Source organism: Telopea speciosissima, chromosome 8 (assembly GCF_018873765.1).
Source record: "Telopea speciosissima isolate NSW1024214 ecotype Mountain lineage chromosome 8, Tspe_v1, whole genome shotgun sequence".
NCBI lineage: Eukaryota > Viridiplantae > Streptophyta > Magnoliopsida > Proteales > Proteaceae > Telopea > Telopea speciosissima.
This window is the reverse complement of record NC_057923.1, coordinates 21,406,569-21,421,659: the sequence shown is the minus strand read 5'-3', so window position 1 is coordinate 21,421,659 and position 15,091 is coordinate 21,406,569. Positions and strand designations below refer to the sequence as shown.

The 15,091-nt window shown below is 36.6% G+C and overlaps 1 protein-coding gene across 3 annotated transcripts; it reads right to left on the bottom strand.

The window, feature by feature from the left end:
* Positions 1–3,299: 3,299 nt before the first annotated feature.
* Positions 3,300–9,943, bottom strand: LOC122671535 (probable E3 ubiquitin-protein ligase RZFP34). 3 transcript variants are annotated; one of them, XM_043868811.1, is made up of 12 exons: positions 8,494–9,943; positions 8,169–8,424; positions 7,965–8,052; positions 6,577–6,636; positions 6,442–6,474; positions 4,915–4,992; positions 4,794–4,837; positions 4,608–4,666; positions 4,413–4,495; positions 4,043–4,134; positions 3,834–3,945; positions 3,300–3,731 (listed from the first exon to the last, which is right to left on the bottom strand). In XM_043868811.1, exons 2-12 carry the CDS (start codon positions 8,360–8,362, stop codon positions 3,594–3,596), a joined length of 981 nt encoding a protein of 326 aa, XP_043724746.1. In that variant the 5' UTR covers positions 8,363–8,424; positions 8,494–9,943; the 3' UTR covers positions 3,300–3,593. The 3 variants fall into 3 exon arrangements, with proteins under 3 accessions (XP_043724746.1, XP_043724745.1, XP_043724747.1); XM_043868810.1 differs by having other exon boundaries at positions 8,169–8,786; positions 8,915–9,943; XM_043868812.1 differs by having other exon boundaries at positions 4,608–4,648; positions 8,169–9,943.
* Positions 9,944–15,091: the final 5,148 nt, after the last annotated feature.

Genomic DNA, 15,091 nt, shown 5'->3' with positions numbered 1-15,091 from the left:
AAGTTATGAGTTGGATTTAGGATTGAGTGTCAATAATGATGTAAGGGATGTATGCTGAAAGTTTGGTTTGAAATTAATGGACAAATTTGAAGTTATGGAGGATTCCTAGTTAGGGTAGGAGTGAGAAGAAGAAGGTTTAAACAAAGTTCAGATTCAAACTTACTGGATTTGAAGAGATCTTCAATGGCAGCAGCTTTGAAGATGAACAATGGGGTCTCCCGATCTTCACGATGCAAGGAATCAATTGGAGATCCACCAATCTCTTCCACCTTGATATTACTCACAAGACAACCTTGATATTACTCACAAGGCACACTCACGATGGAACAAAGGCAGCAAGCATAAAGGTGAGTAATTATTAATCAAAATTCGTATCTATTGCTGACCTCCCTTACAAACTTATATAGAAGACTCAAAAATAGACTTAGACACTAAAAAGAAATAGCCTAACCATATCCCTAACGTATTAGGTAACTTAAACTGACTAGGAAACTAGAATACTAAAGGAAATAGACTCAAAACATGTCTGGACTTATAGAGTCCTAATCCAACCCAACTTACATCACATGACCACTTAAGTTGTCACATGACCACTTAACTAAGTCACATGAGCACTTAAATTGAACCAATTGGATGCAATCAATTTGAACCGGTTCAATTAAAAAACACAAAAATAAATTAAGTATCGGGCTAATCCCGTATGCAACCTATATACCCATATTTTAGGCCTATAGAAGTGGCCTATTACATTAAAAATCCATGGGATCAAAGGTCCGACATGTATGTAACCCAACCCTAGACTTATTCCCAATGAAACAAGCCCTATTTAGTGATGAATCTGCATCACATTATATTTATTTTCTAGTTTTGTTTCATGTATTTTTAGTTTTATTCCAAGGGAGATTAACAACTTGGTTGACTCCCTGGCAAGGAGGGCTTTGTTGGTGAAGCGTATGACAGTTTGACCCATTTTCGATTCATTAATTCAAGAGACGTGTGATATTCTTGCCATGAGTTTCACACATTGATTATGAATTACTTCTTTGATGATGATAAACAACTTAATGACAAGTAAGATGACAAGCGTGGTTATCACTGGCATTTTATAAGGGGGGAGTGTTGGAGAATCTAACGCCCGCCCAGGCCCCGACTCGGACGGAGCGATGCACGCTGGCTGGTGTGCAACAAGAAAATAAAGTTGCATCTTCCCTTATAAGGTGTCTTTTGGGGGATTGACAAGCACTTGATCCCACAATTCGTATCAGAGCAGGTGGTCGCGAGTTCGAGTCTCCCTGCGTGCGACATACTGCGAAGTAGATTGTACTTGCGAGTGGTCTCTGAATGTGCGTTCGGGGGGATTTTTGGGAAATCCAACGCCCGCCCAGACCCCGATTCAGGTGGATCGATGCGCGTTTGCTGGTGTGCAATAAGAAAATAAAATAACACATTCCCTCACAAGGCATCTTTTGCGAGATTGGCAAGCACTTGATCCTACAGGGAGAATTTTAGATGCTTCTCACTATAGAAAACGAAGCTTATAAAGATGCAGAAAATAATGGAAATCATACATAATAATCACACAATGCACACAAGGATTTACGTGGGTCGACAAGATTGCCTATGTCCACGATGAGATGAGATCTGTTTCACTATCAATGGATAATAGGGTTATAAACGCTCATCCTCATACCTCTCTCAGATTGCATTTTAGAGAAAAAACCATCACTACAAATTTATATCGAAACCCTATACTGGAATTTTACCAAAATACTTGTATAATTCTTAAATGAGGTTGAGCCTTGGTGCAATGGTAAAAGTAAAATGACATTTTAATTACATAAATTTGGGGTAATTTTAAGATTTTGCCAATCAAGAAAAGACAAATGGCCCTCTTCTAGATCGCCTTTTTTTATTTATTTATTAATTCTTCTTCTACATCCAAGTCATCCAACATTTAGCTTCTTCAAACAGTTTTAAGTTCTCCTTGCACATTAAGGCTAAGCTTTCAGAGATCTAGAGGCACTTTCACCAAGAATTGTAACCCAAAATCTGCCTTCAATTGTTGGGGAAATTGGCAGTGATGCATTGCTAATTGCTTCACTGTTGTTGTTCTAGTTTTGCCCCCTGGTTAAATGTGAAGTATGTGCACTCTTGGGCTTCTTCTTTCTCTTCCCTTCCAATAAAATTAGCCATCCTAGTTAGTATTTCCATGAATTCGATTCGTTTAATCCTAAAATTAACCCTAAACCAAGTCAATTCCAGATTTCATAGTAACATAATATTCGGCCGGTATAGTGCACTTCTGAAATTCAAAACATCATGGAATAGAATGGGAACAGGGAAGTAGAACCATCCTCAACATGCTTCATTATCTCCGTGGAAATGCCTTAGCAGCCAAATCAATCTAAAATTGGACAACTTGAAGAGCTTGAAAGTGTGTGTCTGGGGTGGGTATGTGTGTCGGGTGGCGTGCTTGGTCCTTGAAGTTGGCTTTGAATCATTTGATCCTCCTGGGCCTACTAGTAGAACAGGGGAGAGGAAACTTTGTTTGACCATATTTACCCAATACTCACACAGCTTGATTACAGATTTCTACCATCTTCCATCTTCCAAACAACCATATGCTCTAACCCTAGATACAATATGAGAAATTAAACTTATTAGTGAAAGATTTAAAAAACCAAACAAAAAATTAAATAAATAAATTTTATAAGAGAAGATAATGAAAACCCAAACCTTTATTTTCAGAAAGAGAACTGAAAGTCGCATTGGAGATAAGACTGCACCCCATCCAGCAACAAAATACTTAATCCTCTGTTTATGAAAGAACTCTTCATTGTGACAAACAAGTTGCAACTGCTGTTTCTCTGAGTCTTCTGTATCAAAGGTTGGTATGAAGTCTAGGGTCCTCTTTTTGAGGGAAACCACTTTACAACCATCATGGCTCATCCAATGTAGCCAGAAAATCAAATGAGGCTATCTTAAAAAATCTTTTCTACAGTCACATTGGAGGTTAGACATTCATCCTTCATCCAAAGAACTCTTCATTGTCACTAGCAACTTCTGTTTCTCCAAGTCCTTGATAATATCACATACTGGCATGAAGCTAATGGCCAATCTTTTGGACTGATCTGCTTTGTGTGACCACGGTGCTGTACATCTGGTAGTGATCCAGAGGGACTCAAACTCCAGAATCAGAGTGGATCAGAATCCCCTCATCCTGATATGAAGCAAGGTGAATTCACCAGTCCACAGTTCTCGTACACTATATTCTTTGCTGGCAACCCGACATCATGGCATTCAGAAATTCAAGGGTCTGGTTTTGAAAATTAAAATGCTAAAGAATTGAAAGAACAGACCATTTGAACCACCAGAGGCACGATGGCAGCTTCTACATTCCCAATGGAGGATAAAATACAAGAGAAAAAAGAAGGCTATACAATTGAACCGGAGTAGTATGATGGGTTGCAGTTTCTCTGTTCCCTTTCCCACCATGGATGTTCATTCAATAGACAACTAGAGAGTGGGCTCTCATCAACAGAATAAGAATGAACCTAAATCCAAATGCACTCTGCTTGATCATGAGTCTGTTATCACTGCAATGAGGATGTTGCTGCTGTGGTTCCTCTAGTCTGTCGAGTGTTGTACGACTTGCAATTAAGGCATTTCTGAGCCACAACATGGAACTGCACTTGTGTAGTAGCTCCACAGTCATTGCACAGGATCCAAACCTGTTGATCACATTGTATCAAGTACATCTACACTGTATGAGCACAGATATATAAGAAATAAATGAAAGAACGAGGAGATAGAGAGATCTAGAGATGTCAAACCATTTTGTTGTTGTAAGATTCAGGCATAGGTGTAGCTCTAATCTCCATGTCAAGCTTTTCCCATACTTTGGACATATCACATACCGACTTGGAGCAGAGAGGGCAAGCATATCTGTTGTGCTAATCAGAGTAAATATCTCCATAGAGAGCTCTCAAAGAAAAGAGAAGGGGGAAAAAAAAGATTAATAAACAACAGAACAAATGCTTACTGCAACTGCTGCTGCATTTCCTTAAAGCAGCCTTCATGAATAGTATGTCCACAAGGTAAGGCAATTACATCATTTCTGGAGTCAAATAGATACTGCAGAACAACATGGCAAATGAGCTAATGAGAGGGCCTCAACAATGCAAACACTAAATGGTTTCCATGATGCCAGTGTACTATTGCCCTCACATGGGGTTTTCATTCTTTTCTCTCTCCTACCATGACCCATGTGGGCCCATGTGGATGATACCGTTCTTTGCACTGCCATTGGTGTGATGTGGGAAATTCCTCCCATATTGGCATCATGGGGAACCCTCTCCCTTGAATTTCCCCTATAGGAGTGGCAAGGGAAGATGCAAATAGGAATATCTAACCTCGAAACAAACAGGACAGTCATGATGCATCGCTCCTTCCACACATGGGTGACTGTTCTTTAGAAGAATTGAGTAACAGCAACCTTCATCAAACCCAAATGGTAATAAGTACTACAGATTTTTTTTTTCGTTTTTTGGACAAAAATAAGCACTAAAGGTTTGATGCTTATAAGATACAATACACCAAAGACTTACCGCATTTATAGCAGTGGAAGAAATTTTCACGCCCACCAATTCTGAAACCAGATATAATACTTATCAGTCATGAATGGCAGAAACATTGCAGAATTTCTAATCAGACAGACCAACACAACCAAACAATTGGAAACTATATAAAAAAAAAAAAAATCCACGAGATTTTGGACATTGAGAAGAGAATACCTGCAAATCCCACAACCACTGCAGTGAAACTGTTTCTTTGATGTCTGCAAGTTGGCAAACAAGAGGTTAGATACCTGGGGGAGGAGGAGAGTGGGGCAAAGGATATAGTCTGGCTACTCACATCATCATCGAACAACCTGCAAATCTCACAGAAGTATTTCCCCATGCAAACACCGCAATTGATACAAAATTGCTGGACCTGTCAGTAGCAGCAGCCACCACAAAGATCAGTAACATTTTCCTCTTAAATGTTAAAACACTTTTGAACAAATCTTACATGACTTTTCACAAATCTTAAAAAAAAAAGAAGCTTGTGGATCACAAGATAAAACTAATATGCAAACAGATATAGCATATATGTTAAGCAAATTAAAACTATGTCAGATGAGTGGATTTGAAAATTTTGCTCAGGCATATAAAAAATATTACCATCTTTTACATGATAATCAGTCAGGTTTTTGGATGGACCAATTATTTCACAAATTACCCCCATCATGGGATGAAATTTGTCATAAGAATTATATTACCTATGTTGATACAACTAAAGGTAGCAATACTCTTGGCAATAGGATTAACTATGTCCTTCGTCAAATTACTGATTTTTGTTTAACTGCAAAAGCCACCAAACAAGTGAAACAACACTTGAGTTCAAAACATTGTTCCAAAATTCTTCGAGAAGAATGGGAATTTGGATGTGAAAATTTTTCTTTTCAAAAACCGTACAAAGAAGATAAAGAAATACAAGAAATATAAATGGTTTAAGATTAAAAAAGATCACAAACCATTTAGAAAAAATAGAAAATATGTTAGAAAACAATCTAACAAATATAAAGACTTTAAACCTTAAAAGGGATGTAAATATTACACATGTAATGAAGAAGGTCATTAAGCTAATAAATGTCCACAGCAGAGTGAAAATGTCAAAAAAAATGATGAACTACCTTGAAACAAATAAATTAGAAAGTTGTTTAGGTAATGAAATTTCAGATAAGGAAAAAATCCTCTATGAAATATTCAGTGAGTCTGATGATGAATTAGATTGATGAACAGTGACAGAACATTGTCACCATCTAAAATGATTTCAGAGACACCAAGTGATGAGCAACAAACTGTTTGCCTTGGTGATGTCATCAAAGAAGAAATGACTTTTGAAGATTCTCATTAGAAAAATTGAAATCTTTAAAGAAGGAAGATGTCTATAAAGTCTCTAGATTTAATTTCAGGAGTGCCAGACATAAAATTACAATACATGGAAATACTAAGAGGATCTTACAAAGAAGAGCACAAAGTTGGGATTCATTGGCCGACATCCAACCAACCCAAACAATTGGATGGAGCCTCTCCAGAGAATGACAAAGATTTCAAAATTTCTCCGGCTAAACCAAATACTCATCAACAATTAAAGCTAGGTATTGACTATCCATCATAAAGTTTTTTCTCTATTATTTTGTCATTCTGGTTTTTCATTGAATCCAAAATCTCCATCAAAACATGAACTCAAACAGCACTTTGGCACCAGCATAAGTTCTCTTAATATTTCTTGATATTAAAAAGTATAGATTATTATACTAAAAATTAACATTCTTTCTTTATTTTTTTTGGGGCCATTATTGGTGGCATTGTAATTGAAACCATATTTAGAACTCACCTCTTGTTCAGTGCTACAGAGTGAACAAATGACCTGGATAAATTTAAAAAAATGCCAAAATCAGTAATGGAACTAAATACACATGGAGAATCAAGAAAACTACCAGAGAGAAGGTTGATAATGGGCAGGATCTACCTGTCTTAGTTGATGTCGAGGGAGGTCATGTCTGTGAGTCCTTTCAACATTAATATTATTCTGCACACCAAAGTATAAGCCAAAAACAGTTGCATATTCAATATTTCACACAACCAAAAGAGAAAAGTGAGGAGGAGGGGAGGAAGAACCAAAAAAGTTTGGAGACACACCACAAAACCAATTCATATCCAATTCAATTCACATTGTTCTTTTTAATTTCCAGCAGGAAGGATTGGAAAGGAAGGGAGGGGGGGGACCATTTTGAAACCTGAGGAAATAATCTTTGACAATGAACCCCGTGGCACTTCTCCATATTTTATTTTTCAGCCTCTACTAATAATATAAAGTAGAAAGCACTTCTAATGTTTTGAAATCCATTGAACCCACTTGGGATCTACTCTGACAATATAGTAAACCAGTTAACCTTTCAAGACAAATAGATTCCAATTAACATATCCAGGCTGAACAGTTACATGGTAGATCAAGAATTTGGTTGTTTGACACATCATCTAGTCCCTTTTACAGGTATGGAATGCTCGCACGTTCAAAGCAGTTCTTCTCTTTTCCCAGAAGTTTGAATACTTATATCAAATCAAGGTGGTTAACTTGTACAGGGATTTGAAACTGATTACCAAGAAGTTAGACAAATGGCACAGACTTGATGCACAATACCAATGGTAACTCTTTGCACATTCAGGTGTAGAAGGTACCGACAGTTTAACCTTGGCACCAGCACACAACAATGGTGTTATATTTCTTTTGCATGGCTTATCAAATTTAAAAATCTGAGAAGACAAATCTCACTATCAAACCTTATGATTGAAATGACTGATAATCTTTCAACTCTTATTAGAGTAGGGGCTAGTGCCACAAAAAATGAATTGTGAGAAAACTAATCAAGAAATTGATATAGAGAATGACTATGGAAGGATTCATGTCTGGGAACATACAGGGACACAATAAGATGCTGTAGAAGAAGTCAGACCAACTAGAGGTCCCTTAAGGAATGTTATTCATAGATAACATTAAAGAGGTGGTTAACTGCAAATCTAGATCTTCAAACTGTGTATGAACTAGAAGTTTCTTGCAATAAGCCAAACAAGCATACAAAATCCAGCACCCACACATGAAGAGGCATCATTTAAGATCAATGGCTAGGGGAGAACCACAAGGAACAATCCCATTATTCTGAAGGAGATGTTGAAGAGGAAGACGGCCAAAAGTCATTACAAAGTAAAAAATCCACACATTACAAAATGTGTACATGTAACATGCATATTATTAATGTTTATAGAAACTAACAATCCCAAAGTACCCAAACAAAACATTATTCTCATAAAATTGCTTAAGGGTGAGAGGGAAGAAATGGAACAATATCGGGACCTAACCTTTGCCTCATTGTGACAATGGCGACAATCAAAAATCTCATTGCAGCATGGTGCTCTGATGCGACTCCTCCGCCGATAATGCGAACATCTGCAAAGACAAAAGGCTAAGATTCAACCAAGCAAATCACAGAATTTTGTTTTGAGGAGGGGTGAAGGACAATTCATAGAAATTTGTGTGATGCTAAGAAGTTTGTCAGAGCATACCCATATTCCATAACTCCTTTTTCAATCACGTTGTTGTCTAAATTAAGTCTTGCCTCTTCATTGAGAATACATCCTCCACTGGACTGCCGAGGACATGCGTCAGCACTACCTGTTTCCATGTGTTTATTATTTTCAATTGTTTCCAGCCCATCAAGTTCAAGAGATGTGGAATGTTTGACCAATGTTTCCTCCATCAGATGCAGAGTTTTTTAATGACAGCTGGAATGCATGAAGCTGGCAACAAAACTTAACACACCTGCACAAGAAACATATTTAGTGCAATCATTCTACAACTTGACAGACACGCTTAGTCACCCGATCAAACCAAACACTGCAAGATACTGTTGCTCTCTCGTATACTGCTGTAGACCAATTGAAATCAGCAAGAACACAATCCATATAATGTAGCATAGCTCCAATCATCACAACTCCAACAGAAGATTCATCAGAACATGCAGATCTATAATAACCCATACAATAATTATAGTGCAGAGCGAGGAACTCCAGAGTCTCCAGTAGTTAATAGCAAGTACTAATTCATGATCACTTGATTGCTCGAGGAAGTCGAGAAACCAAACTGAGCAAAATTGTGCACCAGCAACGGATTTACCCGAGCCTCTGGTAAAAGCAATACATGATGAAATCAAGTGCTTATGTGGAACAAAACAAAAAGTAACAGTAGAGAAAATAAGTGCAAGGATTGGGAGAATCATTTTGGTCCAATTGCCCATGGAGGACGACTCTACCTCATGTTGCAGTACTGCACACATTCTATGCTGGTAATTTAAGCTTACCAATATGCTTAAATTCCACTATCAACCATTCACAAGGGGTAACTTTCTCCTACAAGAATATTCTACTTCAGAGTGGCTTGGTTACTTTTGACTCCATTTACCAACAGGAAATGTTGCAACAAAGCCAGAAAATTTGTAACTTTAGGTAAGTTTCAAGACTAGCCCTAGTTGATTAATCAGAAATCTTGAGAATCAGAATGCCTGCAACTTGTAATAGATAATCCTGCATGAAATGTTACTGTATTCTGCACCATTGTTCATCTTTAAAGGAAAAGGAGACTGTTAAAAAGTGAAAGAGGAAGGTATACTCTAAGCTTCCCGTCTCATTCAGTTATATAAGATTTTAAAAGATTTATGTTCTCTTCGAAGTAAGAAGTTATTGTCAAGCTCTAGTGAAACAAGACCAAGATTCACTTTTGCTCCGGTTGTCTTTTAATGCTTGCCCCATATCTCTCTGCTGGATCATAATACTCTGTTCTCTCAAGATATCAGGTGTGAAAAAAATAAAAGTAACATAACCAAATACACCATCTGTGAACTTTGTTGGGCATGTGCTCCCAAGACACTTTCTTAATCAGTCTGCAGTTTAAATTATCATTTCTAAACCATCCAAGTGTGGCTTGACTCAGACTGGCCTAATAGATAATTCTCCCATAATAAAGTCTCAAATCCCATGTCTTATTCTTTCTCTTTCCTGTTTATTTTTATTCTGGCTTTCTGAGGTTCTTTGATGATGAATTTAGGCTGCAATAGTTGAATAAAGATGGTATTTTTCCACAAATATTCGCTATTCATTCGAATAAATCCATCATAAAGACAGGAACCAAAGGTATTGAATCAAATTATTATAGTTAGTGAAATTAAAGGCAACATTTTCGGTAGCACTTGGATCTCCATGAGAGTTCTAGAGAGCTGTTTCATTCTTTCAGGGTTGTATGATTTAACTTGCCCACAAAGAGAAAAGAGTTGGGGATGTCAACCTGCCGAGTCAGTATAATGGTCATTGAGAATGTTGAAACATAAAAACTGATATTCTATTGGAAAGCCCTGGCCACTAATAGTTAATTCACCTTCAAGGTGAAATTGTCGCTAGAATCTGAAGAATATGTTCTAACACCGTCACCCAACCCAAAGCATCCAACTTTTTCCACTTCGTCAAATAATATAATAAGGCATAGACCCCAGGACTATACATTGCAGAGCTCTAATAAATTATGAGTTTGCCAAACTTGTTTCCTAGAAGACGCATAAAAGTTTAAGCGTTTAATAGACCCATTCGAAAGTTGACAATACATAAGACAAAGAGGAGTAGCTATCACGAAAAGAAACGAGAATTTCACTCAAACAAGAAGCAGATAGATGCACAAAACAATAATAAAATTGATTTATAAACAGACAGCATGCAAGGGAACAAACTGATCAACAACACATAAAGAAATGATGTATTATTCAATTGTAGAAAAAAGTCTAAAAAGAATGATGCTTTTAAAAGCAAAAAGGAAGAAAGAAAGAGAGAATAATGCATTCCCATTGTCATGTCCTCTTTCTTCCTGTTTAGCAGATTCACAGAATAATGCTCAAAGCGTAAATTAATGTTTTTGGTACTGGAAGAAATTAAATTGGAGCATACTAGAGCTAGACATGATTCTCCAACAAAAACTACAGAGGTTTTCCCTAATATAAACGGACAATTTTCTCTGTAAATCCTTACACATTAACACAAAACTTGCAGAAATCTCAAGCTTCGTAAGAAAGCTCCAGATCTACAGTTTCTAGTGTTCTAAGTACCTAAAACTTAAGAAATTCTAGAGATTACACTCATAGCAAACAGAGAACCGGTTTCAGAAACTGTATATCAAACGAACTTCTACAGAAAAACGAACTTCCGATCTGCAGAGATGCAGTCGCCGATCCGATAGAGGGAATTAACAGAACAATGAACAACTTCCTCCGTTACTCCTTCGCTTCTTCTGGTTTGTCCGATGAGATATGAAATTTCAAATGAAGATGCTTATATAGAGAGAGAAATTTTATCGAATTTCCAGATTGTTCTAAGAGGAGAGAGAAGATGGAAGGCTCAAGGCAGGTCTCCTCAACTCATCGAGGTTAACGGGATTTTACGAAAAAACAGGTGCGTCTCATAAGTAACAGATGGCGAGTTTGTGCTTAAGAACGAGAGAGCACGCATTCCGATTTTTTTTTTAAAAAAAAAAACCATGGAATAGACCTTAGGTCTATATCTGATAGTATAGACCTCGACTAGGAAACCACTAATTTAGAATCTGTAATTTGTTGACAGAGGAGAGATATTTAATCTGGATTAGAACCGACTCCATTGGATTATGAATGAAACAGAATACACTGGATCCTTTCCAAGTAAAATATCTTCTCTGGAGCCTATTAGTTGTTTACTGTTTTGGTGATGCGACAAATCTATGATTGAGAGAAAGATGTGGTTGAACGAAATGACACGTATTTGGTGTACAGAAGAACTGCGACAGTTCCAAAATAGGGAAGCGAAGTTAGATAGAACCTTGATTTCCTAGAATATGACACGTGTACAATATAGTCGGTGCTATGAATTATTTGTTGTCAATGATTGACTAAAAGATGAAAACGATTTCTTCTTTTCTCATGTCACCACGAGAACATAAAATTCAATCTCACGACTACACGTGTCATCATTCAATTCCTTTGTTTCCTTTTTGTGAAAATGAAAATCTAATTAAGAGAGGAAAATGTCAATGGATATTTGAAAATTTCGTATTAGTATCCGTGTACGAGAATTTGAATATGTCTGAAAACTAATATCATACGAATATGATAATCTCTTTATTCGACGGTAATAAAATGGTTGAAACATATCTTGTGTCCATCTATTCAATTAATCTATCTTTTGGATTTTGTTTTTATCATTTTTATAATTTTATAAGTTAAGATAATGTGATTTTTTTTTTAGATTTTCTATTGATTTGTATATTTTTTTTTATGCATTGTGATACATGGAATCACATATCTATTAAAATAAATACAAGATAAAATAAAAAGTTAAAAAGGTAAGAAAATCAATTACTAAGAAGAGTCGAAGAAAATCTGGCCGAAAACTAATAAGTTATTATCCGAATCCGTTCGAATATAATCAAATATGAATATGATAATGCTACTATCCGACTGAATTCGATCCATTTATATCCTTAGAAACATTGTTCAAAAAACCAAAAAAAAAAAAAAAAAAAAGGAAAAACCCTTCATGCTATTTAATTTTTTTGCAAGTCTATTAAACAAATTACGGATCGCATCATCCCCTCATTATAAGAAAGAATTCTTTCAAAATATAACATTCAATTGGGAGAAAATAAGAACAGAATGTCATGGTTGAGAAGGTCCAAACGGCTGTTCGATCAGGGCCTATAGATCCTGTGACACATTCCACACTTGGATGTTAATTTTTCCTATATTATCAAAAAATTGAAGACTTTTAAGAAGGCAATGAGCTTCAGCTTCTAAAATATTATTTGTCAAAATATAGTTAAGTTCAATCAAAACAAAAATAACTTTGGTGTAAAATTCTGAAAGCCCAACCTGCTTTCTTTAAAGTCCTGTTAACATACCTTGCATAAATTAACATAGGGTTTGTTAGATGTGGAATATTAATTTGAGTGCAAGGAACATATTCATTACCACTTAGGCTGCGTTTGGTAACGGTCTGAACAGTGTTCTGAACAGTTCTTTTGTTCAAAAAGAACAAAAAAATATGAAAAAGTGTTTGGCTTATCGGTTCGTTTTTTTATTCTTTAAAGACCGAACCGGGCATTTTTGAAGTAAAAGAACGTTCTTTACAGACCGTCTTGGAGACGGTCCGCAAAGAACAAAGAACAAATCGAGAAGGCTATCGAGCAAAACCCGTGACTTCACAATCGAAAGAAACGAATCGCGAGAAGAGGAGGGGAAGGAAGAGAAGGGAAACGCTCGAACCACCCGCAGTACAATGGTTTCTCTCTCTCGCTCTCTCCTTCACGCTCTCTCTTCCTTTCTCTCGTGTATCTTCCTCTCTCATCCTCTCTTTCTCTCTCTCGTCTCGCTCGCTCTCTCCCCTGTCTCACTCTCTATCTCGCTATCTCTGTCTCTCTTTGCTCGTTCTTTCCCTCACGCCTCTCTTCTCTCTCTCTCTCACAATCGTTGTTAGATTGTGATTTTGACGAGGACTGAATTTTTTCCTCCCATTTGTGTCTCGGAATCTCGGGTTTTGGATCTACAATCGTAAAATTAGAAGTAATCGCCTAAAGGTATGATTTTGGATCTGTTGAAATATTTGATTTTTAGGTCCTGGATGGATGTTAGGGATTTTGGGGATTTTGGGGATGTCTTGGTTTGTGAAGGTAGTAGATCCGTAGTTCTCTCGATCCGTCTTCGTAATGGCTGTTTTATGCTAAGTTAATGTTTATGTTGGCTTTGAATGGCTAGTTGGGCTGTGGTAGATTTTGCATAGTTATGGATTGTGCACATCAGCACTTTTTCATTGTAAAAATGACATCCATTTTAATGTACTTATATCTGATATATGTACTGGTATAATCTAAGAAGCAAACCAACTTCCATTCACTCTTCATTGTTGAGATGGATCATTTGTGCTCTTGTGGAACATCACCAAATACTTTTTCACCGTAGCAAGGTTTCTCGATTAATTCGTTGCCTTGGCATCTTGTATTGAACCCGAGATTCCATGATCGCCTTTCTCAATGGTTATTGAAGGCCAGCTTGGTTCCTTTCTCTTTCCTGTAGTCCTTAATCTGTTTCATAGTATTTTAAAAAGGACTAATCTGTGAAGGTATAATTTTTTGTCAACTAGAAAATGATTTTGGTTCATCTTAATTGTATGCTCCAGTCATTGAATTCATTATCTTCTTAGTTAATCTGGTTTTGTAGTTTCTTGTTTAAGGTGATTCAAGGTCAAATGGTTTTATTTAGGAGTAATACATTTATATAGCTTCAAGGAAATCTGATTGCTTAAGAATTATACATTCATTTAAGAATGATATGTCAATATAACTAATGGAACACCCAAATGGTTCTTTCTATTACATTCATATAAGAATTATATCTATTGATCAGAAACATCTGTCGAAGTAAGACTGAAGTGTGATGAATCACTTGAAGATGATGATGTAGGTGGTGATGAGGAAGACAGCCTATTTTTTTTTGACAACAAGGTCTACAATATCATTAAGAGAAGGAACCGACCAGGATTATCAGTCTATCTGAATTCTGGATTTTTCTCGGTGACTTTTCCCTCAATTCTGGAAATTTTCTCTGTTTTATGTCCTGTTCTGTGGGTACTGATTTGCATATATCCGAACCACCTTCTATCATGTTGTTTTCGCCAAGTTATAGATAAAAGAGTGAGGGTCTAGCCCTCCATGACTTTGGGTTTATCAAAATCCAAAGTCCAAACCCTAGATTTCAACCATGAGGTCCAAACTCCAAAGTCCAAACCCTCTTAATCTCTTATCTTACCTCCACACTTCGTGTCACAACTTTGAGCTCTGTCTCTGTCTTCAACTCACGCACTCCAAATCCACCAAATCTCAGTCCTCTCTTCTTTCTCTTTTACGAGTCTCTGGTTTGCATATCTGTGATGCTTTTTTAAGCTCTTAAACACATATTTCCAATTTCTTTCCCCTCTTTAATTGCATTTAATATATCTTTTTTCCCCCCTTGGGTAATTGGGATAGATTTGTCTTTAACAACTCATGACAAGAGAACGGACTATTGCGATGATTGTGGAAGATAAGGACCATACCTTGGGATTACTTATTATTTTTAGAAGATAAAATGCAATCTGCTGTTGTTTTTAGCCGTTCAGTACTTCTAGTTTGAAAAAAGGAGATTTCTTATTATATTTGGGTGTTAGCACTATGTCAAAAAAGGAGTGAGATCTTGGAAATCCCTTTTTATAGGCAAGTTGAATAAAAAAAAGTTTATGTTTTGACTCTCTGGTTGATAAGGTGAGGAAAAGAATTCAAAGTTGGAAAATTTTTCCTTATCCCTATTTGTACAACCAAGGGAGATAGATAAGCTGAATAAAAAATTCTGGTAGGGAGAAGCTGAAGGTGATTCTAACCCAACACG

Bases quoted from the DNA above. Each gene is read 5' to 3' on its own strand.
- LOC122671535 (XM_043868811.1), bottom strand. From the start codon at position 8,362: ATGGAGGAAACATTGGTCAAACATTCCACATCTCTTGAACTTGATGGG. The intron at 8,053-8,168 runs GTATGCTCTGAC...TTGTCTTTGCAG, and splicing joins AAAGGAGTTATGGAATATGG to ATGTTCGCATTATCGGCGGA. The intron at 6,637-7,964 runs GTTAGGTCCCGA...TTTGGTGTGCAG, and splicing joins ATTGTCACAATGAGGCAAAG to AATAATATTAATGTTGAAAG.